This window comes from Carassius gibelio, chromosome A22, assembly GCF_023724105.1.
Source record: "Carassius gibelio isolate Cgi1373 ecotype wild population from Czech Republic chromosome A22, carGib1.2-hapl.c, whole genome shotgun sequence".
NCBI lineage: Eukaryota > Metazoa > Chordata > Actinopteri > Cypriniformes > Cyprinidae > Carassius > Carassius gibelio.
This window is the reverse complement of record NC_068392.1, coordinates 4,700,723-4,727,434: the sequence shown is the minus strand read 5'-3', so window position 1 is coordinate 4,727,434 and position 26,712 is coordinate 4,700,723. Positions and strand designations below refer to the sequence as shown.

At 37.4% G+C, this 26,712-nt stretch overlaps 1 protein-coding gene across 4 annotated transcripts in view; it reads left to right on the top strand.

The window, feature by feature from the left end:
• The window catches only part of LOC127942846 (acid-sensing ion channel 1B), a 130,055-nt gene that overhangs the window by 97,788 nt on the left and 5,555 nt on the right, over positions 1-26,712 (top strand). For all 4 annotated transcript variants that reach the window (XM_052538838.1, XM_052538839.1, XM_052538837.1 and 1 more), the window contains 7 exons: positions 15,088-15,238; positions 18,598-18,725; positions 21,890-22,040; positions 23,918-23,974; positions 24,194-24,347; positions 25,910-26,001; positions 26,282-26,361. In XM_052538838.1, the coding sequence (XP_052394798.1) occupies positions 15,088-15,238; positions 18,598-18,725; positions 21,890-22,040; positions 23,918-23,974; positions 24,194-24,347; positions 25,910-26,001; positions 26,282-26,361 (813 nt within the window). The remainder of the gene's footprint in view (positions 1-15,087; positions 15,239-18,597; positions 18,726-21,889; positions 22,041-23,917; positions 23,975-24,193; positions 24,348-25,909; positions 26,002-26,281; positions 26,362-26,712) is intronic.

Below are 26,712 nucleotides of genomic sequence, written 5' to 3'. Positions count from 1 at the left end.
TATTGTGTTTTTTCTAGCTTGTTTATATTCATATACTTGCTTGAGGGGTGTGATGAAGTTGTTTTCTTATATTTTTTGTGCATAGAAATGGGAAGCAGTGGTAAAAATTGCACGATTGCTTTTTTTTCTGAGATCACAGTGCTTAAGCTTATATGAATCGACCAGGATGATGTAATGCACTCCAACAAAAGAGAACATTATCATTTTTACTCCACTGTTTGAAATATCCTCCTGTTGTAATTTATGAAAATACTCCAGATGGCTTGAAGGACCATAAATTGTCAGTTGAGTGTTTATTGTCTTAATGTTTCATCATTTAAAATGTTTCTATAGTCTGTTTATTCAGCCGTAGCGAAAGCTTTCTTGTTGCTTCATGAGTTTTATTGCTTCTGTGATGCATATGTTGAGTTTCTGTGCAATGGCGCCCTCCAGCTTCCTGTATGAATTAAACAGACATAACACAGTGCTTAATAATACCCACTCCATTCATATTTTATTTTATATTTTTCTTGCTTTTCTCTTTTGATGTGAGGTGAAATATGAGCCAGACATGTTCTTGACCGAATTCATGGGATTCATCCATCAACACAAACCATCTGAACTGATTTAGGTAGTTATTCAATTTAAATACACTTTCTAAAAACAATGCATTTCTTTCCTACCCCTTTCATTTTGAATAGTAGTTTATCAAGCTTTTCACCAAAATATGAGTAATGATGCATGTAGTGATTATATAGTGATATTGTGAAATATTATTGCAATTTAAAAGAACAGTTTTCTATTTTAAGATATTTTTTAAATGTAATTTATTCCTGTGATATATTTTGAGTGTCATTTGGCGGTATTTCAATTTAAGATGTGATGCGAATCTGGAAATTTGCTTAAATCCCATTCAAAAAATTGCAGTCTTGGTGCAAACTATCTTAGTATTTTTTACTACTTTTTTACTAGGACCTTGAAACATGAATTAATTCAACATTAAATGTTAAATATGTGTCTGCTGATCAGTGTCCTTGTGAGAAACAACAGTAAACAATCCTCTTTTAATATGATCTTTCATGTTGAATTGAATGAGTTTGATACTTTATTTGACATCACAGTGTCCATATTCATCTATTGTGAATCCTACAAAGCGACGTTTTGATGAAACATGTTTTTTGTTTTAACTTCAGAGTCTGACTTGAGCTTCATTTCTATTCGTGTTCGCCTCGCTGTTACAGAGGTTTAACCTGAACAACCTTCAGCGTGACTTTGGAAATGAATCCGGCCCCATTATATAGTCTTCATTCAAATACAGCTTTGAGATCGAACAAACTTCGAGATTGCTGAGCAAACTGCAGAGACGGCTGATGTCCACACGGTCACCTGAGGTGAAAAGCTCTAAAAACAATCAAATAAAATTGAGTTCAAATGTAAGCGTGGCACCGACAGAGATGATTGCATCTGGGGGCAAGACTTTGACGTCCCTCCGCTCTGAAAAACAGACAACACAGGCTTCTGGGAATTCGGACCTGTAGCCAGCTTGACGGAGACGTGTTTTAGAAGCAGCTGTTTATCTTTAAGAGGCTCTCAGGGAATTCTGAGAGAATGACAGTGTTATTTATTGCGGCGATGGTTTCTGGAGATATTTCCATACTCATACGTGAGTGTTTGACTCGTTTGTTTAAGGTTGGTCATGTGTAACCGTGATTCGGAGCGGCTGACCCCTGTGGATTGGTTCAGTTCAACCCGTCTTGGGAGTCATTCATCAGAAGCTCACTTACACACAGACTTGGCCAGTGATGTTTTTCTTTGTTTCTCTCTCTCTCTCTCGCTCGTTTCAGTACTCTTCAATTTGGGGATGCATCCCTAATGTTTGGTTCCTTTTAGAATGTTAGATTGCTTCAAAAGACATATTAGTTTTTTTATATTTCAATCACCATAATTGTCCTAACCTAGTTAGGCACCATTGTGCAGTTTTTATTCTCTATTATGTTTCTCGTTTTGAATGGTTTGAGCCATTTCTGTCTTTGTTTCTCTGTGAATCAGACGTTTTGAATGTCCTTTCAGTTCTAGAATACGAACATTCTGTCCTTCGATTCAAACCGTTTGAACATTCTTTTCATTCAGATATTGTTTTCTAATGATTTAAGACTTTCAATCTATTTTTCTCTGAATTTGAGTCATATCCTCTTTTTGCCTTAATTAGAACATCATCAGTGTCTCCTGTTTTCTGTTGATTAGCAATGTTTCAACCTCTTTTCAATGTGAACATTAACTGAAAATGTATCTCGATTTAAGTGTTTCAACATAATTCTCTTGAATCTGTTCAGTTGAATTTCTATCTCCTGATTCAAACGTCTTGAACCTTGTTTTTTCTTCAGTTGTTCTTATTGTTTTTTGAGTTTTTTGTTTTTGTTTTTTAGAATAATTTTTTCAACGTTCTTCTAAAATGTAGAACGTTCACTCTCCTGATTCAAAAGTTTTGTTCTCCGATTTCCGATTTCATTTGGTTTATCCATTTATACACAGTTGAATTTTTTTTTCTATTTCAGGCCAAAAGGAGATGTTTCACTCACTCTTTCCTACAAAATATTATTGCATGTCCATTTAAGAGGCTGCAACAGCAAACCATGTAGAGTTATTTGACGTCTACTGGTTGAATTCATCTGGGTTTGTAATAAAGTGGTCTTTGGCGGCGGGCCACAGACCAGGTTTTGCCGAATACTAATTTGCGTCTTGATTTGGCTGTTGCTGTAGCTCAGCGTGTGATTGTAGCCACAGCGGAGCCGCATCCTCTTTGATGAAGATGCTTGTAAAAAGCGTCTGTGACTGTTGAACATGTGGGTGTGCAGTGACGAACAGCCACTAAGGTCCCAAGCCAACTTCACACGCCTCCGAAATATGAAAAGATTGAAAAATCATTGCTATTCCCTTCTGCCTGCATGAGCACTGAAAGCAGCAAAAATATTTTTTGTTCATCACAATTTTCCCAATGTGTTTTTAAAAACATAACCCTGATTTTTAAATAAATATAATTTACAGTTATTAAATATATACATTTAATGCAAATATTTTATATAAATTTGTATGCGTGCAATTAAAAAAAAACACAAATACCTATTTTTAGCTAGATCTTTAATTAATGCTTGCTATATGTGTCAGATCAAATCTTCTGCTCCTTCCCAAGAAATGTAATTTTTGCACCACTATGTTTAAAATAGCTTTCAAAGAACTTATAGCTATACTTTATGATCCATTCCATCCTGAAAATAACTTTTTCTAAATGTCTCTTTAAAAATTAAACAGCTCTTCTTGGCATGTGTTTAATGTGACTTTGATATTAAATGTCAAATGTGATTGGTAACACCTCCGCTGTGTTTTATTTGTGACAATCATAGCTCCTCGCATTTGTTTTTCTCTGTAAAACAAATGAAAGGACAATGACGAGGACACACAATGCTTGAATGTCCGCATCCACCCACAGGCATTAGCCTCAGATAAGACCGAACACATCCGGGTTTATTTTGGCACAGCATTCTGGTCAATACTGTCCTCTGTTATGTACACATTTGGAATAGAGCCTTTGTGAGGCATCTTTGAGCCTGCCTGTGAAAAAAGGGCTTATTGACTTGGAACACATCGTTAAAAGAAGTGGGCCATGACCTGCGGGCACCATGCCCACTTTCCCTGCCCGAGCTTAAAAACAGGCCAACTAAGAGTCTAATAAGGATGGAGGGTGTAATTATTTGTCTGAATGATACATCGTACAACCGGCAATTAAAAGCTGAAGCTTATTTTGATGTAAAAAAGCACCATAGTAGTCTGAATGTGCTGACGTCAACACAAGTGTTCTTGAGATAGATGCTATTTTTGATGATTGGCTGCTGCTGGCATAAAAAAACAGACTCGCTGTATTCACACCGAACTCATTTAGAGAGAGAGAGAAAAAAAAAAAACAGCCTGCTGGCTTCTTTGGTAATTGAATGCATGTTTGTTTTCAGAATGACCTAGTGCAAAATTCGAAATCTTAATACATAGTTATATTTAACATATTTATAAAAACATTTATTAACAGTATAATGCATAAGCTAAATTTAGATATGAATAAATATAAATATGATATCATAAGTTATTGCACCTAAAATAAATCACTCGAATAGTGTATTTCTTACAGCAAGATGTCAAATAAAATAGGGGAAAATCGCATCTAACCACTGCAATAAGAAAGTTCAGTGGAGTAACATGCAACAGAGGATGAGCGCGCTCACAAGAGCTGGACTGAGCGCGCGCGCCGAGGGATGAGGCTCGAGCGGTTCCAACACACGCCAGTAAATTACTTCGACTGAATTTATGAAAATTGAACTTCAGAATGCATAACAGCTTGACAGTATGAAATAGATCCGCACAAGTCTTTGACGCGGAGGAAATGTGGCGAGGTGTGCGTTTCTGGCAACAGCTGGGGCTTTTATACCGGCAGTATTTCGCTTTCCTGACAGGAAATCTGTTTCTGGAGAAATAATATTTTACGGTCCTCATTTACTAAGGCGCTGCACCTAAACCAGTTTTGATGAATCTGCAGATTTGTTCCCCGCGTAAAACACTTCAGGAACAGAACCGCGCAATGTTTAGTCGTTTTGGGGAGCTTTGGAGCGTTTAACGGGAGGTAAAACCGCGCGCGTCGAAGGACTCAGACCTACTCCAAAATGTGCCAAGGCGACGCCGCATCGAAACAACGCACTGAAGGGTCGCTAAAGGAAGCTGGAAAGCTTTTCCTGAAGCACACGACCTTCCACGGATTGAGACACGTCTTTCTGAGCGGCTCGTACCCGCGCAGGGTCGCGTGGCTGCTGGCGTTTCTAACGGCATTGGCGCTGCTTTTCACTTGGTCCTCCAACCGGGTCCGATACCTGCTCTCGTCGCCGGTGTACAGCAAGGCGCATATGGTTTACGCGAAACGCCTCGTATTTCCCGCCGTGACGATTTGCAACCAGAACATCTTACTGCCGCGTCGTATGAAGAAACCGGACATATTTAGCGCGGGACGGTGGCTCGGACTCTTCGGGAAAAACTGGCAGGTGTCCCCCGTGGTTCAAGAGGCGCTAGCGGCGCACGTTGATGGAGCTTATAACGAGCCTCCCTGGTCACCGTTATCTCGCATACTGGACTTCAACCACTTTCTGCCCCCTCCTCGGGACTCTCAGCCCTCCATGAGGCAGTTATTGGACCGTCTGGGGCATCAGCTCGAGGAGATGTTGCTTTATTGTCGATTTCAAGGGCAGCTGTGCGGACCGCGCAACTTTAGCACCGTGAGTTTGTGCGCATTTACGACATTATCACGGTTTTTAAATGTAGTGGTCATAATGCAGTATAACAGGTTAAATTACTTTTTCTTATTACAAAAATAGCTGAACATTTAAATAGAATAAACAATACAGAAAAATATCTAAAGTTTTTTTTTTTACGCAGATTAAAGTGCAGACGAACAATAAAGTCCCATATGCTTTACAATAAGACCTCATTAATTAACCACAATGAGCAATAGCTACATTTGCTACAGAAGTTATTAAGCTTTGTTAAAAATGTTGTCTTAGTTCATGTTAGCTCATTAAATAACACAGCTGGTTTAGTTTCGATTTTAACAACTGTGATATATTATATATTGGATTACCTAAGATTAATGAATATTCAGAAGAATTTTTCATTGGCAGTTTGTTAACTTATGAATTAACTAATGTTAACTAACAAAGCTGTAATGTAAAGTGTGAATGTACAATAAAGAATCAAAACACTTTCAAACAATATCTAAGGCATGTTGTAGTCCAGATTAAAATGATAAATAAATAAATAGCCTATTAAGTCTTAAGTATTTGGCGCTGTGATGAACACCCTAGAAAATACACAAATCTGAATTGCTATTTAAAACTATGTGTTTTAGAAAGTAATGGAGCTTCTGCATTTGTGGGGTTTCCAGGGTAACGCTGCATTTTTCTGCAGTTTAGCGCCATCTGCTGTCAGAGAGTGAATCTGCTTTCATTCAGCGCGTCTCGTGTTCCTCCATGTGCTTCTCATCCATGCTTGTTTACAGCAGAGCATCACACGCATTTCAAACGGCATACAGCTGTGTAGTGCATTTTGACCAGTTGATGGGAAAATTATTCTTAAAATGAATTCCAAATTCTGAATATTATTCGCGGTATATAGAATTGCCCATTATAACAATATCGTACATCTTCATTACCGTGATTACAATATCGTGCATATTCATTACCATGATATATCGCATTACTGAATACTAGGGTTGCACGATGTGTCGTTTAAGCATCGATATCGCGATGTACGAATCCACGATAGTCACATCGCAGGATGTGCGATGTAAGCTGTCGTAGTTGATCCGTTATTCATTAACTGTACGGCCCTTGACGAATATGATTCACGGATTAATTGCACAGCTTAACCATCATAGAGTGAAAGTTTATCATTTGCATATGTTTTTAAGTGCTGTCAGTTTAACAGGGCAGATAGAGAGAGCATGAGAGAGAGAGAGATCGCGAAAGAGAGTGAAAGAGTGAAAGAGCGCGAGAGAGAGCATGCGAGAAGAGAGAATGTGAGAGAGAGAGAGCGTGAGAGAGAGAGCGAGCGAGCCCCGGCCGCACGCTTATCACCATCTTCAAACAACACAAGTGCTGTCTTGCTCTCTCTCCCTCGCGCATATTAATCAATGGACACAATGGTGTTGATGTTGAAATCATTTCAAATGAGAATGTAAGTGTGCTCACCCCATTTTTGTTTGTAAGAAAAAATTAGATTATATTTCATATTGGAATATATATCTCAGAAAAATAAATATGGCAATTTAATTTTTTCCCAATATGGTGCAGCCCTACCGAATACCGGCACTAGACTTGTGCCGGAATTCTGTAATGCGATAAATCACAGTAATGAATATGCACGATATTGTTATCGTGGGCACTTCTAAATACCGCGAATAATTATATTACAAATTATTCTGAATTTGCAATGCATTTTTAGAATACTATTCTCATAAACTCTCTTGAAAGACTGTGCGCTCTGATGTAAACAAGCACGTAAGAGAAGCACATGTACTGTGTTTTTTTTTACTCTGTATTGACTCGAATGCTGTACAGAATACACTGCATATTGGTAAAAACTTTTTTTTTTTTTTTTTTACAAGTTAAATGTTAATTCAAACGACGATCGATCATGGAAATGATTGAAAATTGACATTCCTAGTTGTCATTATTCCACAAACACATGTTTACATTTCACACGCTATGTGAAATCTCCATTTGTCCAAACTGTGGAGTATGCAACAGCGTTCTGAATAATGATTGAACAATGAATGCTGCATTGAATAATAGATCCCACAATGTAATGCTCTTGACCTTTTTAATTTCCGGTGACAAATGAACAGGAAAGCTCTATTGACTGCAATTTAAACATCTCCCCGATTCGATCAGACTGCCAGATTAAAAATAAAAAATCACTGTTGTGAAATAAATTGATTCACTTTGATTAATTTACTTTCTTTTATTAAACCACTTGCTGGATAATATATGCAAAATAAGAAGGTAGTGTGACAATGCATTAAATATTCATCATTGCACTTTCTATCATGTTACTGCACTGTATTCAATAAATCACATGGTAGAGTTTTATTCAACACAGGGCCTTAGTCCTGACCCCATTTATCTAGATGACTGCTTGGCTTTAAGAACGCTTAGTGTAATTATATTTATGACAGTGAACAAACACAATGGCGCTTTAATGTCATGTTGAAGACATTCAGCAATGTGACTCCTGTGATTTTGTGCTTGATGTATTGCATCACGAGTTGCTCAGCATCCCAAGAGCCTTATCTGCAATCTCCTAGTGTCAAGGTTTCACCTAATTTAGCGAAATGTATGCATTTGCCCTAAAAATTATGATCCGTCATTTTGTCGAGGGCAATGCCCAGTGAATGTCTTTATTCTTCATTCTGCATAATAATTGCATTGCTAGTATGTGACCATAGAAGAAAAATGACAAGGCACCATCAAGGAGTGCATTGGGGAAATTTATGTGACTCGTTTCATTGTAACACTTCGTCTTGCATAATTTTTTGGGGAAATTGCTGGTGTTCAGCATGAATCATTTGGCTGTTGGGCTTGAAGCACTTTGACTTGATTTGGAGTTCAGCATCAATGCAGCTACTGTGGTGGAAAGTCACTTTCCCTCTGGGCTCATTTCTTTTTAGTCAGTACACACACCCTGCTTTAAACACCTACCATGTAGACACCCAACTTTTGCTTTTTAATTCCACTTTTTCTATTCCCCGTTCACACATGAGCAGAGCCACTTTCTCTGATTCAATTACAGCAACTTTGCATAAATAGAAAGAAGCTAAGTCACTCTCAAGGGTCTATAAAGAGACACTTTCATTTAAATTGCATCTATCTTGTACCATCAGCACGCAGGAGTCTGAGATTGAAGCATCAGTCGAGCTTGAAGTAAACTCTAATTCAGTGGTTCCCAACCTTTTTCAACTCGCGGCCCACACAACCAAACACATATGTTTGCGCGGCCCACTTCAAAAAAATTAACTGACCCCGCTATTGTTGGGTTAATAACTTAGTACTCAGAAGCTAGATTTTAAACTGTATTTATTGAATAAACATGGACAAAAAAAAAAAAACTATCGCGATTTTTTTTATCAATTTTGCAATTGTGACACACACCGATATGCTTTTACAGTCATAAATGCATTCAGGATTAATTTTAAACATATTTCCAAAAGAAAACCAATCAGAGCTTTATCAAAAAGTTGTAACATCTCTAGAACAGACATAAGTCAAAATTATCACTATAGTGAAGATGTAAAAAAATGTATAGACTTGTGGCAAAAAAAAAAAAAAAAATCCTGTATACAGGGACTTTTTTTTCTTTTTTGCCATGCATTCTTCATAGAGCTCATTAATTGTAGCGGTGCCTCAGGTGTTTGCAGTGTGTATACAGTAGGCTATGTGTTTGCAGTCAGCAGTGAGAGCGCATAAATATAACGCGAAAGCACATTAAAATAATGCACGAGTGCGAATCTCTCTGTTCGCACGCAGATTTCCTTTGCTCGTTCACACTTGAAACGTGTCTCCTCTCACTTAAACTGCATCCTGTTCACTAACAAATTCACTCTATGCTCATGTGTTGGACATGAATTATTTTCGCACATTTTTATTTCTAGCCTTTTACCGCAGTGAGAACGCTCTGATCCGTCAACATTGGCTCAGAAAAAAGGCGCATCACAGACAGTGTGTGAACCTGGAGTTAGGCATATGCCCAGTCTCTGTTCTCGCGCTAGACGCAATGCATTCTGATTGGATCAGATAGCATACTACGGGAGGTCAGGGCCACGGAAAACTGTGCTATAAAGCGATTTAGAAATCGCGCACGCTCAAATCGTGATTTTAGGACGTTTCCTTTTAATCGCACAGCCCTAGAATGGACTGCAAATGAACAGAAAATAATTGGCGGCCCACCTGCAATACCACCGCGGCCCACTAGGGGGCCGCGGCCCACAGGTTGAAAACCACTGCTCTAATTATTCCAACCCAGTTCTCAACCACTCTGCTTTTCTTCTCTCTTTAAGGGAAAAATTTATTTTTTGAAAAGTACAAAGGGGTAGTGGTTTGAGTTTGTAACAGGGTTTGTAGGTTTGTAACGTCATCATGACACTTACCTGACTAAAGGAACTGGACAAATTATGGAAATTTTTAAGGTGAAAACAACAGGTTGGTTGGACATCTCAAGGAAAACGTTGCTTGTCTGCTGACTTTACTGCTGTGCTGCAGGTAGATTGGATCTTATTGCGAATCAATGAGCCTTTACTTGCTCCAGATGTTAGAGTCCAGTGTGGACATTGAGAGATTGGAGCCTGTGTTTCTGTCCACTGGCAGGAAATCGTAACCCCTTTAGCAGGCCTGGTGCTCTTAAATTGGCCATATTACCCCTCCATTACATCACTGAGTCTGCTGTCGATGTGTGCGTCTTGCTGTCCATGGAAGAACCGGTATTGATTTTTGTGGCCGAGTCGAGTCGAGGCACACCGTGCGACCATCTTTGTGCCAGTATTGATCGCTGTCAGACCGGGAACACCGACCTCTCCAGGCTGACAAACACTCACTCACAAGATCTAGTGAATTTCTCAGTTTATCCTTTGAGATCAAACACACACAGCTATTGAAAGACCAAAGGCTTTTCTTACTGAATGCTTTAAGGAAACGTTGATCTATAAATTAAAATTCTGTTTTCGTTCGCTCACCCTCGAGTGGTTCCAAACCCCCAAAATGACATGCACCATACAAGTAGTCCATACGTCTTTTGCACTAAGTCTTCTAAAATCATAATAAGATGGAGTTGTGTGCCATGGGAAATCAATAAATTATTATATAATTCCTTTTCCACTTAAATTTAGATCTGTTCCTCACACAAAACTATCAATCATGCAACTTAAGCAGAATGCATTTGTGTAAATTGTTTGTAAGCCATATTTGGTTCTGGAAAGCATGTTCAACAGCTTGATTTTGGCTTCGGTGCGCTTGTATAATTTCATAGTTTTCTGATTCGGCAGCATTGATCTGATCCGTCATGACAGCGCAAGTTATCGTACATCTGGAGCCACCAGCCGCGGTAAAACGGACAGTGAGTGGTGCAGCTCATTAGACGCGCAAGCTTTGCAATCAAAGTCCTCTGACAAACAGCTTCAGCTTGCTAGGAGTTCGCTCTGGTGCGCGGGTAGCCCTCGAGCGGGGCGGTATGGTGCCATTTGGGTCTCAGTGAATTATTCATATGAGAAGGCGCAACTGTCAGTGCGCTAATCTTGATCGGAAGTGATGGGTGTATCAGTAATAAGATGGAGTTGTGTGCCATGGGAAATCAATAAATTATTATATAATTCCTTTTCCACTTAAATTTAGATCTGTTCCTCACACAAAACTATCAATCATGCAACTTAAGCAGAATGCATTTGTGTAAATTGTTTGTAAGCCATATTTGGTTCTGGAAAGCATGTTCAACAGCTTGATTTTGGCTTCGGTGCGCTTGTATAATTTCATAGTTTTCTGATTCGGCAGCATTGATCTGATCCGTCATGACAGCGCAAGTTATCGTACATCTGGAGCCACCAGCCGCGGTAAAACGGACAGTGAGTGGTGCAGCTCATTAGACGCGCAAGCTTTGCAATCAAAGTCCTCTGACAAACAGCTTCAGCTTGCTAGGAGTTCGCTCTGGTGCGCGGGTAGCCCTCGAGCGGGGCGGTATGGTGCCATTTGGGTCTCAGTGAATTATTCATATGAGAAGGCGCAACTGTCAGTGCGCTAATCTTGATCGGAAGTGATGGGTGTATCAGTCACGCTTGCGAGACACCAGAGCCGCGCCGTCTTCAGCAGTCTTCCTCCTGTCCCAGTGAAGTGGAAGCTAATAGTGACGTATCGTCTTCTTTTCCTAGCCCTGCTGCGTAAGGTGGATTGTCAAATTGCTTTGTGGAGTTACAGGCATGTGGATGAAATAAATAAATAATAGCTTTTTTATGTCTCAGGTGGCATGAGAAAGAACAATGTGGAATTCAAAATCATCTGTCAGCATTTTCACACATCTGCTTATACCCTTTTTAACGTTGATTAATATTTTGGTTTTAAGGAGTGGATATTAAAATATTGGCATCAGTAATGGGACAGATCATGTTTCACCTTTTACAATAATTGCTTATGAATTTTGTTAAGCCTATGTGTGTTTGAGTGATATTTTCTAGTAATAAAAGTCAAGTACTTAAGACACCTGACTTTAGATGCGTCCAGTGTCCAAGTACCAAATATGTAGTTCTATATGTAAAGTAACTTAAAAGTTTTGTATACCTACTACAAACATATAAATCTTGTAACCTTTTACAATAAGTTTATGCATGTAAACATTAGTTTAACACAAACAGAGTACCATTACAGAAGAAGAAACTATTACAGCATTTGTAATCTTGATTAATTTATATAAATACTAGTGCTGTCAAATGATTAATCGTGGTTAATCGCGATTAATTGAATCCAAAATAAGTTTTTTTTTTTTTACATAATATATGTGTGTGTACTGTGTGTGTGTGTGTATATATATATATATATATATATATATATATATATATATATATATATATATATATATATATATATATATATATAAATACAAATATGTGAGAAAATATGTTATATTTGATATATTAAATATGTATATTAAATATAATATAAATTATAAAAATATAAACATATACATGTAAATATTTTCAAAAGATTAACTGTATTTGTGCGTCTTTATATATACATAATAAATATTCACAGTACACATATATTGAGTAAACAACTTTTCATTTTGGATGCGATTAATCGCGATTAGTCGTTTGACAGCACTAATAAATACTAATATATTTTAATATAAAGTTGTGAAATAGTGACTTTAATCTATCAGTAAATACTGTGAAGTGATTATTAATTGTTAATTTTAATGTCTTATGTATTTGCATACATTTTTTTTCTTTTTGTTGTAATATAGTTTCATTGCCATAAAATACTATTCAATACATATTCTAAATTGACTCAATGTTGGCACATATGGAAAGAAGTCATTTGTGGGCACTGAATGCATATTTTGAATTAAATGCAGTTTGCATAACATTTGTTCAGTTCTTAAGATGACGTGACCATTTTCCAGTGCATTTTGAAGTTCCTGTGGCAGGTTTTGTTTTCAAAGAAACCGCTGATTATGGCTGTAAGTTCACCTCTCCTCCCCTGGGATTCTGAACAGAGTCTGCCCGCTGACAGCGTCCTCCTGGGAGATCAGAGCGCCTCGTTTCTTCAGACTCCCCTCAGCGGCCAGAAAGTCTTAAAGTCGTTCCGTTTTTCAAAAAGTCTAGTTACAAAGGGCAGAAATGATCATATATTATTGATGTCTCCAGCTCCAGAGGAGGCAGTTCTCTTGTATTAAAGCAGCAGAGACACACATGATGCTTGATGACACTCGGTAGCCCAGCTTTGGCAGTAATAATTTAACGCACCTTAGCGCTCGGGTTGAATGCGTTATTAGGTAGTGTTGTTTTGGTCATTTCTATCTCATTTAGGAGTTAGTAATATGTTCAAACGCCAAACACAAGGTATTTCAAGTACACCTTTTTTATCAATTCTGACAAATAAATGGTTTCTGTCCTCAAAAATAACTGGAAAGATACTCCAATGTGTTTCTGACTCATGTTCCTGGTAGAACGGCATGTGAAGCCTTTTGGCCATTGTAAATATCTTCTAAAGCACCGTTAGCATATAAAGGCCCCTTCTTTCAGAATAACATGCAGCTATCAGTGCTCAATGGAGCGATGGCCTCGTTGAGGGGACTTCATTGTGAAGTTTCTCAGAAAGACTCCACTAGCATCGACTCGCCTGCGTCCCAAGGTCAACGCCAGCCTAACCAACCGCTCTGTGTTGCCACAGTTACCACAGCAACTCTCTCGTCTTGGCAACAGCATTGCTTCTGTTTAAAAGCTCAACGCTTTAGACGTTGTTATCTCATCAGCAGAGGTTTAGAAGTAGAAGCAGCTCGGGAACACTTATTGTCAGTAATGGCAAAAGGGAACAATTATTCTGATGCTTTTAAATATGTTTGCCTGGAAAAGGCAAGAGCTTTTAAAAACGTTATAGTGGATGTTCTTTTTGGGCATGTCCTAAAATGCTGTCTAGGTTAGCAACACACAAGGCTTTGAGGCATTGACAATAGTGAGGTCTCATCAGTAGTGAATTATTATTTGCTTTACTGGGTCATTGATATATTTTATATTTTTTAATCATGCACATGCATTTTTTATGCCTTGCAAACTTTTCTTTGTAAGTTCTGTTTGTCAACTTTTCATGTTGGTTAAAGTCTTCATGAAATCCAAATGGAAGTTTTTTGATCCCAACTCAATTTTTGAGCAAGTACATAACCAGCCAGTGTTCAAAACTATGGCCTTACTTTAGGTAAGATTGTAATAAAATGATCTTTGCCAGGATGTGTATTCATATGAGCGCTCCATCTGTGAATACGTGCTGAATCCACCATAAATCTGTCTTCAAATGCCGACTGATATCTGACACATCCTTCATTGGCATCGAGACGTTTCTTTCTCAAAGAGAAAGCGGTAAAGACAGCTGTCTGTATCCGTATGAATGTTGCGTTTCTTTCTGAGATGTGATTCCCTGGAGAGCCGCTGACATTTTTTATAGTGTCATTAAGTTCTCTAAAGATGTGCTATTTCATTTCCTCTGTGAATTTTTCTCATTTGTCCGTGATTGTAATCAGTTTTTCTGCAGCGAGGAGCGGTTGTGTTTCTGAGGAGCAATGCTCTCCATATCCTGCTGTCTGTGATCTAATTAGATGTCCATTAGCTCAGTTTCAATTAAGACTGGCTGGATGAGCCCCCTCTGCCCCAGTGTAGACCACCTCACAACTTAGAGATGCTCTATCATTTATCAAACAAATTGACTTGAAAGAGTGTGGTTTTAGCCGGAAGTGCAACTGGTTCATTCCTGTTCAGAAGCATCTTTAGAACATACAGTAATAAAAGATATGCTTGTGTTCATGTATAGAAGTATTTCTATTAAGACATAAAAGGCATTCAGAAATATTATGTTTGATTTTAATTATATCTAGATTGTTTTATTCAGCATCATTTGATAATCATATTGCTGTGATCATCAGAAGGAAATCTTTAAACATGCCTTTAAATTTAATTCTGTTTATCGTCTGCTTTCCGCAAGTGCTAATAGTGTAGTGTTAATTTCATTTAAGATTTTAAAGCAGTTTCTATAATAAGTAATTGAATGAGGCATGTTTTAGTGTATATATATATATATATATATATATATATATATATATATATATATATATATATATATATATATACATATATATATCATTATTATTATTACAGCATTTATCATTGGTATAAGTTTGATATTAACAGATTTAAGTTATTCAAAGTAAGCTGACAATGATCCATCATTGAAAGCAGTACTTGTTCAAAGACTCTTTATTTATTTTTTTCAGATCTTCACACGCTACGGAAAATGCTACACCTTCAATTCGGGACAGGACGGACGGCCACTGCTGGTCACCATGATGGGAGGGATGGGAAACGGGCTGGAGCTGATGCTGGATATCCAGCAGGACGAGTATCTGCCTGTGTGGGGAGAGACTGGTACGTTTTATGAACTCTAGTAATCTAATGTTTCTGTGTTCAAATGCATGCAATAATAAAGCTTGCCGCAAAGCAGGGGGAAATAGTAAGGCGATATTTTAATATTTTACTAATAAACTAGTGTTTTCTGAGTCGGTGTCGGTGTCGCAAAGATAAAGTTGCTGATCCTGACTCGCCACCTCCTCAGATGTGACTTAAGAGAGAAGTGCATGTTTACAGATTACGATTATAATGAAAGAGTTTTTGATTTGTTTTATTTCGTTAAGTATTCATTTAAAGCTTTCTATAGATATATTTATCATGTCTGTGAGGCGAATTTCAGTTCATTTTCGTAAGCACTCATTTTCAAGACGAGACGGCAGAAAGTGCATCGTGTTTGTTTTCTTTATTTTATAGAAGCACAACGTATTGTTAATATTGTGTGCACACAAATAAAAGTTGACCCTTTACGTTTACAAATGAAGTATTACTCTTACCTTTATGAGTAAAAATAATGGTGTATCCACTGAAATAAAAATGCAAGTGATCACTCTGGCACCTCTGTGTCCCGCAAAGTGCACTTTAGCACACTCACTGCACAAAATATTGGATATAGCACACATTTTTAAGTTTACCGTTAAAACATTGTTATATGCTTGAACTGTTTTATATCTATAGATTTCGGCTGAAACTCTTGGCTTTTTTCCATATTTCTCCAGGCAGATTTGCTTGAAATAATAAGCATGACCTGAGCCATCTAAATGTCAGTAATCTGCTTATGAGGGTTTAGTTTAGGATTATCCTGTGTTTGCTAGACTGGCATGCCGTCTTTTTTAATAATAAACAAGTTAAACCAAACAGACTGTGAATGAGCAGTTAAATGAAACTTCATGTCACAAAGCTCACCACAAGGGACAGAATCGATTCAAATCCATACAAATAAATAATGCTATCAGACATAGAAACTACATAGCAGCATCCTAACTTAAATTTAAACTGATTTGGAATGCTCGTTGCGATTCGCAGTGTGATGTCAGAATGTTATTAATATTGGCACACACGTAAACTTTTATTAGATGAAACTGTTTGTCTTCACTCTTACACCATATTGAATTGAATGAATTTGGCCAATATTAGGTATTTTAGAAGGCAACAATTAATCCTATAATGCCTTAAAATGCTAAGTAGGGGACTCGTTAGGTTTTGGAGTAGAGCTGTCGACTGCCTTAAAAACAGATGAACACTCAGCAGAACAGTTTAAGCGTGACACTGCAGTAAACAACAGAAGCAGCCGTTGGACGTTTGCCAGCAGAAGGTCAGAATGCTGCGAGGAGAAAATGTCTGTGACCTTTCCAGTAAAGTTCAATCAGTTTTGAGAACTCAAAATGCAGAAAGTGACGTCAGGCTGGATCCTATTGATCAGAAAACCGCAAATACACAAACACACATTACAGCTGCAAGCCAATTACAAGTGATGCTATACGTGCAGACTAGGAAGTGAACCACACTCTCGACCTTGTCTGTCTCTCAGCAGGACCAATTGAACCTCTCTATGCCTCCGTAATTGAAAAGATAGAGGGGGTAGATGGGAAACCCTGCACACCTGCCTGGTGTCAACACCTGACATTTACCGAGATTGTTTTTATAATGCTGCGATTTCCCAGAAAGTTCTGCTTGTGCTCCTCCAAATTTCCCCAAACGACAGGTGCTCTTGAAGGTCTCCGATATCTAATCACATCCTCCAAGCCGCTCTCTGGTTACTGTCCTGAAATCTCTTCCACAGCTGACAGGATTTCTCTGTGATTACAGAGCAGCTGTCTCAAAGTCTTGACATCCAGAAACTCTGCACACTAGTTTGACACACTACGCTTAACCCTGGGTTAACATCTTTTTAACCCTGAGTTAATCCATGTGTAGCATTACTTTTAACCCTGGGTCATAAAGCCCTGCTTACCCTGAATTATACCAAAATGGTGCAAAGATTCATTTAGAGTGCTAGAATATTTTGGCAAGACTTTCAATGAAAAGTTTAAAATGACAGATTTTCAACATGGCCCCAGACTTGTAAATATGCAAATAAGTAGATTCATCCAGAGTTTACAATAAAAAATCTTGAAGTCTGACTAATCAGGATTTAATAACAAATCTTGGATTGAGTTTAACAAAGCCTGGTTTTTAATCTGAATGCTGGATGATGCTCTAGATGATCTGCTAATATACAATTCATGAAACAATGCGTCTGTGCTGCATTTCCCTCATGTTGTTCCATTGTGTGATAATTACCATAAAGCAGATGTTTCAAATACAAAAATGGCGATACAGCAGGTGGAAGAGATCCGTAACTCTTTTGTGTGCTCATAGAGGATGTGCATGGAAACTGCATTTTTAGCAATAGTCATTAGTCGTGGACCATGTGAAAATCCAGCAGGCTGTGGAAAAAAAGCCAGCGTTTGGACAGTAATGGACTGATTTAAAGTACTAAAATGACACCGGGTAATGTCAAACACAGCCTATAATCTGCGCTAGCACTGATGTTTGCTTAGCTGTCCATAGAGACATGTCTCTAAACCTGAGGATTATTCCTGTTTACGGTCTGAGGACCGTGAAGCTGTCTTGAAACTAGTACATAAACATCACTTTTCCTCTCAGTGTAGCTGTTTTTTAATGCTTCTGTTTTTATATTGTCTGGTGTCTTTCTCATTTTGAGGTTTGAAGATTTCTTGTTTGTTCATTCGTGTTGTGCATATAATCTGCCTGCAGTCGAGGACCACGTGTTTGAACCTCATTTGTTGCATTATTCGCAATGTTTTACCACAATTGTTACGTATTTTTAAAGACTTATTCGCCGATCTTGTTCGTTATGGGTGTGGGACATTCTTAATTCCTTTCTGAAACTTTGGGACCAAGTGGAAAGACAACGTAAAAAGAGAGAAAATGGTATACAATTATCAACAAAACTATTACAAACTATTATAAACATTTACTTAAAGTCTTATTGTCATAGTGGAGAAAGGTTTTAGATTGAATTTATGACATTTGGATTTGATTGTTGTTGGTTATATTTGTAACAGAAATATTTACAATCATCTATTCTTTGAAGTTGACCGTATTGGTAGCATTATTGCATTGATTTATTGTTATAGGCACATTTTTGTTTCATGTATTCAAGGACAGGTTTTTGTTATCATGCTTTTGGGTTCTAAGTTTAGATTAATTTGGTACAGTTAGCGGTGTTTGCTAAGGAATGTGTCGTTGCAGTTTGATATTGTGATATATATACGTTGAAAGCACATCCCATATGACCTGATAGCATCTGTTCTTCTGAGACACCTGCATTGAGTACATGTCCCAGTCTTCACGTCTCTTTCTCTCTATCACAGATGAGACGTCTTTCGAAGCGGGAATCAAAGTCCAGATCCACACGCAGGATGAGCCGCCTTTCATCGATCAGCTGGGATTTGGAGTGGCTCCAGGCTTCCAGACGTTCGTCTCCTGCCAAGAACAGCGGGTACCGAGGCATTGCTCTTTTTGTAAATTTCTTAATGCTGGACTGCAATTGTGTCAGTCTGTTGTTTGACTGCTTGGTTTTGGTGTTTTGCGGCTGCTTTTGTTATGGATGTTTGTTTTTAATACTTTAATTTGGAGATTCACATTCCATTGGTGAAAGTTCTGATTGACACTGTGACATTATTTAAAGCCAATGAAGCACATTTTCAGACTTAATTCTCATATGTGTATATGTGCAAATCACAATGTGTGGTGAAAATGTGCTTAATGTGCTGGTCTCTTTAAATCTGATTGGCTGGCTGCCCCAAATCAGACAGTTTTGGAAGAGCACAGAACCAACTCAATAACAGCAGGGTAAAACTGTCATAAAAAAACATAAAAACTTTTTCAGCTGATGAAGGAAGTTCAGCCACTACCACAGTGTTGTTCATGTATAAATTACTGGAAAAAAATAAGCTTTTCCAATATTCATAATATAAATTCGTTTGATTTTGGACTGAGATATGATGTGTACAGCTTTGTGAGATTCACCCGAGAATAAATTTGATCTCCCACAAGCACAAACATGATTTGATTTTTAAATGAGAGCGAATGGACGATACAGAGGTCGACCCTGCTGCCTGGGATAAATATTATTTATGTATAGGATTCTCAGAATCCATGTTTAATTTTCATGAAGGCCACATCATAAAATAAAAACAGCAACTTTGTTCCAGTGAGAGAAATAAAGAGTTGAAATCAAGGTGGATGTGATTGATAAAGAGTCAAAGAGACAGATAGACAATCTGACTGGCTGAAGACTGACAGAAAGGTGGTTGATATGCAGACGGATCTCTTCTCTTGTAATTGGAGGTCAGTAAGTCGCCCAAGTGCAGTGGATTGATTTCAGTTACATTTCCCCTCATTTATTTTCGTCTTACACAAAGATCAAGCCTGCGTCTCTAGATACATCACTAAGATTCAATGTCATTGGCTTTTACAGGATAAGCATCCATCTCTGTCAGTCACTCTGACAACTGTATTTACTAATGGATGCTACTCTCAGACTGTGCTGAAGACTAAGTAATGTATACATGTGGTTTACTGAAGTCAATTGGTAATGCCTGTTACCATACCAATAGCTACTGGGTCAAAAATGTGGTTTTGTTCCATTATTTTGTGTATCCACCACTCATTACTCAATGGGGAATTTGTATATCTCTGTCCACACAACAATGCTATTTTCTTAAAATTATTTCGGTGTTGTTCTTTTAATAGCAAACACACCTTTGAGTAAATGAGGCTTTTTATAGAATATGCCAGACTCATTAGACACTGGCATTTGCGTCACACAATTAATGTTGCATTATTAGCACTGTGACGTTAGCATGTTGCCAAGCTAACAAGTTAATATCTTAACAACATTCACAAATTTGGGGATTAAATTGCAGTTTGTATTAATTTTTAACTATTTTTAATTCCACTGAGCTGGTTGCAGTGCATTCTGGGATAGGATAGATGCCATCACAAGGTGTCTTAGGAGGCAGCATTATAATGCCATCTGTTTTTCACAATATTGTTCACTTTGAGGATCCTCTTATAATGCCTTCAAATGCTGCCTATAATGCCATCTTTACTAGTTTTCATTGGAAGTCAACATGTGAGATGCTGTCGGTGAAGCTCGCATTGTTGTGAACCTGAAACATTCCTCTAAGGTTTCAAGTAGAATGTTTATAGATACTGAATTTACATGCAGTTATGTTATGTAAAGCATTAGCGTGCTTTACCTTTAGTGTCTGGAGTGTGTGTGTGTGTGCGTGTTTGTTTTTAGCGGATATGCAGCTTTTGTTTGTGGTGTACGTGTGTGTGCATTTCTCAAGCTGATAGTGAGGTGTCTTCAGGGAATATACAATTGTCCTAAACGTAGTGATATGCCAAATAGACTTTTTGCAAAGTCTGTTCCAAAACGTATGCAGAAACATTATGCAGCCTTTTAAGATCATTTGTTTGGAAGTCTGTTTCCGCCACTGAATTAAAGATAAAAAAGGTTATTGCGACTTATCTCACAATTCAGTTCTAAAGTCAGAATTGTGCAATATAAACTCGCAATTGCGAGAGCATATCCCTCAAGATTGGACTTAACACACAATTTCGAGATTCCTTGCAATTCTGACTATCTTTTTTTTTATTGTGAGATTATATCTCACAATTGCGAGTTAAAGTCCTAATTTTATTTATTTTTAGTTATTTCGTTTTTAGGGGGAGCCTTTATGAAACAAAAATATATTGCAGTATATTGGAAAATATCATGTAATATATTAGGCATATATTCTTATATATGTTTATTTTTTCCAATATATTGCAATATATTGAAAGCGGAAATCATTTGTATATTTTGCAATATATAATATATGTATCATCAATATATTATTAAATGTATTCAAATATATAAAACATTAGATAATAAAAAGGGAAAATAATATATTACAATATATCACAATATATTTTAAGAAATATATTGGTAAATATATTTTCCTTTCGTAAGGGAGGGGGGACTGGTTCTCACAATTGTGAGTTTATATCACACAATTCTGACTTTTTAACTCGCAATTGCGAGTTTATATCATGCAGTTATGTCTTTATATTCTGAGTTTTTATCTCACAACTGCCTCGCAATTGCGAGTTTATTTCATGCAATTCTGAGAAAATATCAGTTTCCTCCATACAATTGCGAGATTATATCACACAATTTTTACTTTTTATCTCGCAATTGTGAGTTTCTATCATGCATTTCTGAGGAAAAAAGTCACAATTGTGAGATAAGTTGCAATTACATATCATTTTTAATTGGAGGAAATGGGCTTTCATACATTTATACTAAATAATGCACCTGCAGACTTCAGAGAAATGTCAACACCGCTCCATATAAATTAATATAATTTAATATTTCTAAATTATCAATAAAATGGTTACAATTGTCAATAGTTATGGTCATTATATCATGATTTTTAAACTGTTAGCAACATGCTAATGTCAAACTCTTTTGGAAGCCATTGTGATTTGAGTCTCTGCTGCATGCCATGCGTGGAGCGATATTTGTGTTGCAGTTTTGCATTTTGATTGTAGTATAAATTGTATTTGTAATGGAATAACATGATTGAATAGCCATGTCTTTCTGTCTTGTAGCTGACATATCTTCCTCCTCCATGGGGTGACTGTAAGGCTTCAGCAATGGACTCTGATTTTTTCAGCACATACAGTATCACCGCCTGCCGCATTGACTGTGAGACACGCTATCTGGTGGAGAATTGCAACTGCCGCATGGTGCACATGCCTGGTAATGTATAAGCAGAACCACATATATATGATTCGAGGATATCTGCGATGTCATAGATCTATAATTATCTGTGTGATTCTCTTGTGAGCATTAAAAGGTAAAGCACAGATATTTCTCTGTTTTATTCTGTAGCCTGATTTCTCAAACACCCTAAAATCTTAAACTTGGTAACTATAATGAAATAAAACTTGAGAGAATCTAATTTCCCACAAAGTGTTTTTTAGTGCCTCTACTGGCCACCAGTCATTTAATGAATTATTAAATTATTTGCTCCTTCTTGTGGTGAATGAAATATTTTCAAGCTGTAGCTTCTAAAGCCTGTGATTTTTAAACCCTCGCTGTGCTCCCGAAGCTGTTTACCAGTTTTTGGCTTATTGAAAGTAAGAGGATTTTAACCTCAGCAAGTAGAAAACCAGGATTTCATGCAGCCCTGTTAGGATCCAGCTCCCCGCTGAGTTCTGTGCGTCGGTTTGAGACACGTCTCTCTGTTCATCTCTAAAGACTTTGTCATTAACTAGATCCGAACTGCAGGATTTGCTGTATCTTCAGTTTCATCTACACTGTGTCAAAACTGGAACGCTGTGGTTATATATAATCAGCACTGCATGCGGAAAACATCGTTATAATCAACCGCAACTTCACAGACAGTAGCTTTGTAGTCCATTTTTAATTATAACTAGAGATTTGTAGCCAACTTTATTGACTGATTTATTGACTTGTGGATAAGCAAACTAGTTTATTATTACAAGAACATTCTGTTTGTTCACATCTCTGGCTAATGTAGTCTAGACATGTTTTCCACTCAGCATCGATTGTACGTGTTCTTTCTCTCTCTCTGCAAGAGTCTTTAAAATATTTGAGGAAACTTGGATAAACACAAGTAATCAAAAGCGGAAATCAGATTTTTTAAGGAGACGTTCAGAGCTGATAACGGCTGCGTGACGGAAGCGGACACGGTTTAATTAACAGACAGACAGAGGCTGTTTCATTTCACCTTTAGCTAGAACACTGTGTTCTTCTCTCTCTCTGCGGCACATCTTTTGTTCTTTATCCTCACGCTTCTCTTAAAGGCTGACTCACACAAAAACACATTCAGTTCTTATTTCGCCCCAAAAGCAAATAATAAGAAACTGCATTATACATGAAGCAGATTAAGTCTATTTTGTACCGTAACTTATTTGCATTACAATTAAGCCTATTTCTCATCACTGTAATGATTTACTTCAGGGTTAGTTTGTAATTCTCATTATTCTTGATGTTTCTCATTAGATTCTCATTACTGTAATAAAGTCACGAAAATCACAGTCGATTTTTATTGACATCAGAATCAATTAAAGACAGCACAAATACTATTATAGTGTATAAACTTCATAATTTAGATTTATTTATTTTCTTCTTATTTTTTAGTTGAGAAAACTAAGGAATTATTTTTTTTATTTTTATTATAAAACCTGTTTTAGATGTGTATTTATTTATTGCACTGACATTTTTATGGCAATTGATTTGCCGTACTGCCTAATTTGTGGTAGTTTAAATAAATAAAAATGACAATAAATGAATTAATCACTGTGTCCAGACAAGATTATTTCCATGACCTTTTTGCAATAATGGGAATGTGATAAACAAAATACCAAAGTAACTAAGTAAAATGTCCACAGTCAATACAGTAATAGTGCTTTATTGTTATCAATTGCAAATCGTAAAGAAAAAAAAAAAAAAAAAAACACTTAATGATCCTAAAATAAGTTTTCTTAACGCAAAATATGATTTATCTTGATTTTGAGGTTAAAGACCTGGAATGAGATTAAAATTACAGTTGCAACTAAAATGCTACTGAATTGAATCTTTGCTTATAGGTTGTGTTTCTCTGTCTTCAGGAGATGCTCCATATTGCACTCCAGAACAGTATAAGGAGTGTGCAGATCCCGCTCTAGGTGAGAATTTCACTGCCTCCATTAAGAGAGGCCAGTTCTCCTCTCCTCATTACTGAAGTCTGAACCTGAGGCCATGATGGGACAGCTGGATTTATGACCCCTTCTAACCGCACCACCCACTTCCCCAAGCCCTTTTCCCCTTCATCATCTGTCCCATTGTTTTTCCAGCCAGGGTTTTTGAGGTTAAGAGAAACGTTCTGTCTTTGTCTCTGGCTCTAGATTTTCTGGTGGAGAGAGACAATGACTACTGCGTTTGCGAGACGCCCTGCAACATGACGCGCTATGGCAAAGAGCTGTCCTTCGTCAAGATCCCCAGCAAAGCCTCGGCCAAATACCTGGCAAAGAAGTTCAACAAGACGGAGCAGTACATCGCGTGAGTCTCCAAATCCAAGAGTTTTGGCCATAACGATATCTCAGAAAACTCGGTACACCACTGAGCAGTTTTGCTAAGCTGACATTGGGCAACTTTAAATATTTACATAATTGAGAAAATGTTTAATTGTCCAAATTGGCAGCTGTTTAGCGCCTCGTCAGTAATTAACCATGATCTTTGTCTGCCCTCGTGCAAGATCCAGAGCGCCAATCATCTGACAGCTTAAAGACCAGACAACAGACATGTAACACATCACTGCTTTGACAAACACACTAAAAAATGTCAGGAAATGTCTCCAAATCTGCAGCCATCTGGAACAACATGAATCCTGAGAACATTTACTGAGAGAGGTCAAGAAAGCCGCTGCTCTTAGTTTGCTATGTATTCTACAGCCAGTTACACTAGTTTAGGTATACTTTAAAATGATATGATTTCAATGATTTTAATGTCAGCTTGTTATGAACTATTAAATGGTGTCTTTTATTCTAAATGAAAAAAATGTTGTTCATAAATGATCAAAATATAATGACTTATTTTCAGCTGATGCGTTAAATATTAATTCTGTGAAATTTTGGTTGTCGTTCCATGTTGACTCATTAATTTGCAAAATTATTACGGCAGCCTAAATGCACAAAACAGTGACCAAAATCTCATGAAACTATGTTCTTCTATTTGCATGATCGAAATGGAAGAGAACTATTATTTGCAGTATTTAGCATTTAGAAAATGAAAAGAGAAGTCAAGTGGAACCATTGTAAATGATCTGCGGTGCTTTACATTCAGAGCAGGAAAAGAGAAGTTACTGAAAAACTTTGGAGAATTTAATCAGCTGAATGACTCGGTGTCGTTTTCTGCTTGTTCCCAAAAATGTTCATGACTTATCCAGTGAAAATGCTCAAAATCAGATATCTGCCATGGTTACTTCGATTTAGGGAATGAATCATACATAATCATAAATCTGCCATTATCTACTTGTCTTTGACAGTAATAGGGTTATGTATTAATTCATGCAGAGATGCTGATGTTTTGAACCCAGATGATGTAATGTCTGGGTTTGAAAGGAGGAAGGTTGTGTTTTTTTTAATACTTGGTTTTAAAGTAGCACCTTATTAACATTCTTTGATAAACCTGCTGCAAAAGAACCATTAAAACTAACCGTTTAAGTGTTTTGGGCTTCTCTAGGTAGCTTCGAAGAGCTTGGGCAAACACTCATAAAATAACTGCAGCTGTCATCTGTACCTTAACATGTATTCAAAGGGGATCAAATTTTTTTAACTTTTACACCATCTGCAGTGAATGTTTTTAATAAAAACTAAATTATTTTTTTTAAGAAGTCGAGTAAGTATAGCAATATGATATAAAGTCTGAAGTGCCAAGTAGACTCAGAATGAGCTCCAGCTGTGTCTAAAATGCCTGAGGTCGCTGCTGGCTCGAGAGAATGAGATGCTGTGAAACTGATAGACTTGGATCAATGCTTGGAAGATGGTTTGAAAGATTGGGAGGGTTGTAGAAGTAAATGCAGCTGGGGTGTCCTCACCTTTCCCTTCTGTTCTGCCCTTTAGAGAAAACATCCTGGTGCTGGACATCTTTTTCGAGGCCCTGAACTACGAGACCATCGAGCAGAAGAAAGCCTACGAGATAGCCGGCCTTCTTGGTGAGCTGCGGTTTCTTATATGTCAAGAGATGGTGATTTGAAGCTTTGAAATGATTGTATCCTTTTATATTTCCAGGTGTTATTTCACAGTTTTTAACTTTTTCGAAAGTCTAACTACAAATAGCTAACTTATAGTGGCTGTAAACGGAGAACATAAAGACCTTAAAGTGGTTGAACATCAAATAAATTGCAAACAGCAGCTTGTCATTTTACAATCCATATATGTTGCAAAGCTTGTTTGTTTGTTCCTGTGGCTAAATGCTGAACTAAACTGTTTCAGGTGACATTGGCGGACAGATGGGCCTGTTCATCGGGGCCAGTATCTTAACCATCCTGGAGCTCTTTGACTATCTGTACGAGGTAAGACCTCCATGACTCAAATCCAAACCTGCACCTGTTATTTCCTCTTTTCTCAATGTATTAAAGACCCTTCGGAAATAATTACCTTGAAACTTGACAGCTGTGGACATTTCTGTCACTCCGAATGGCACATTCTCCTTTCCCCCATAATTGTGTTGAATATGACCTTCACAAAAGCAGCTCTCTTAGCTTTCTTCCACTTGAGATCCCTCTCCACACTCAGCATCTGAATGAACAGAGTGTTAAAATATCATTAGCTTTCAAGCCTTAGCTCAGGATGTGATTGCTTTTGAGATATCAATACCTTAAAGCGAAGGGTGGAATTATCTCTTGATTGGGGGAAATTGTCAT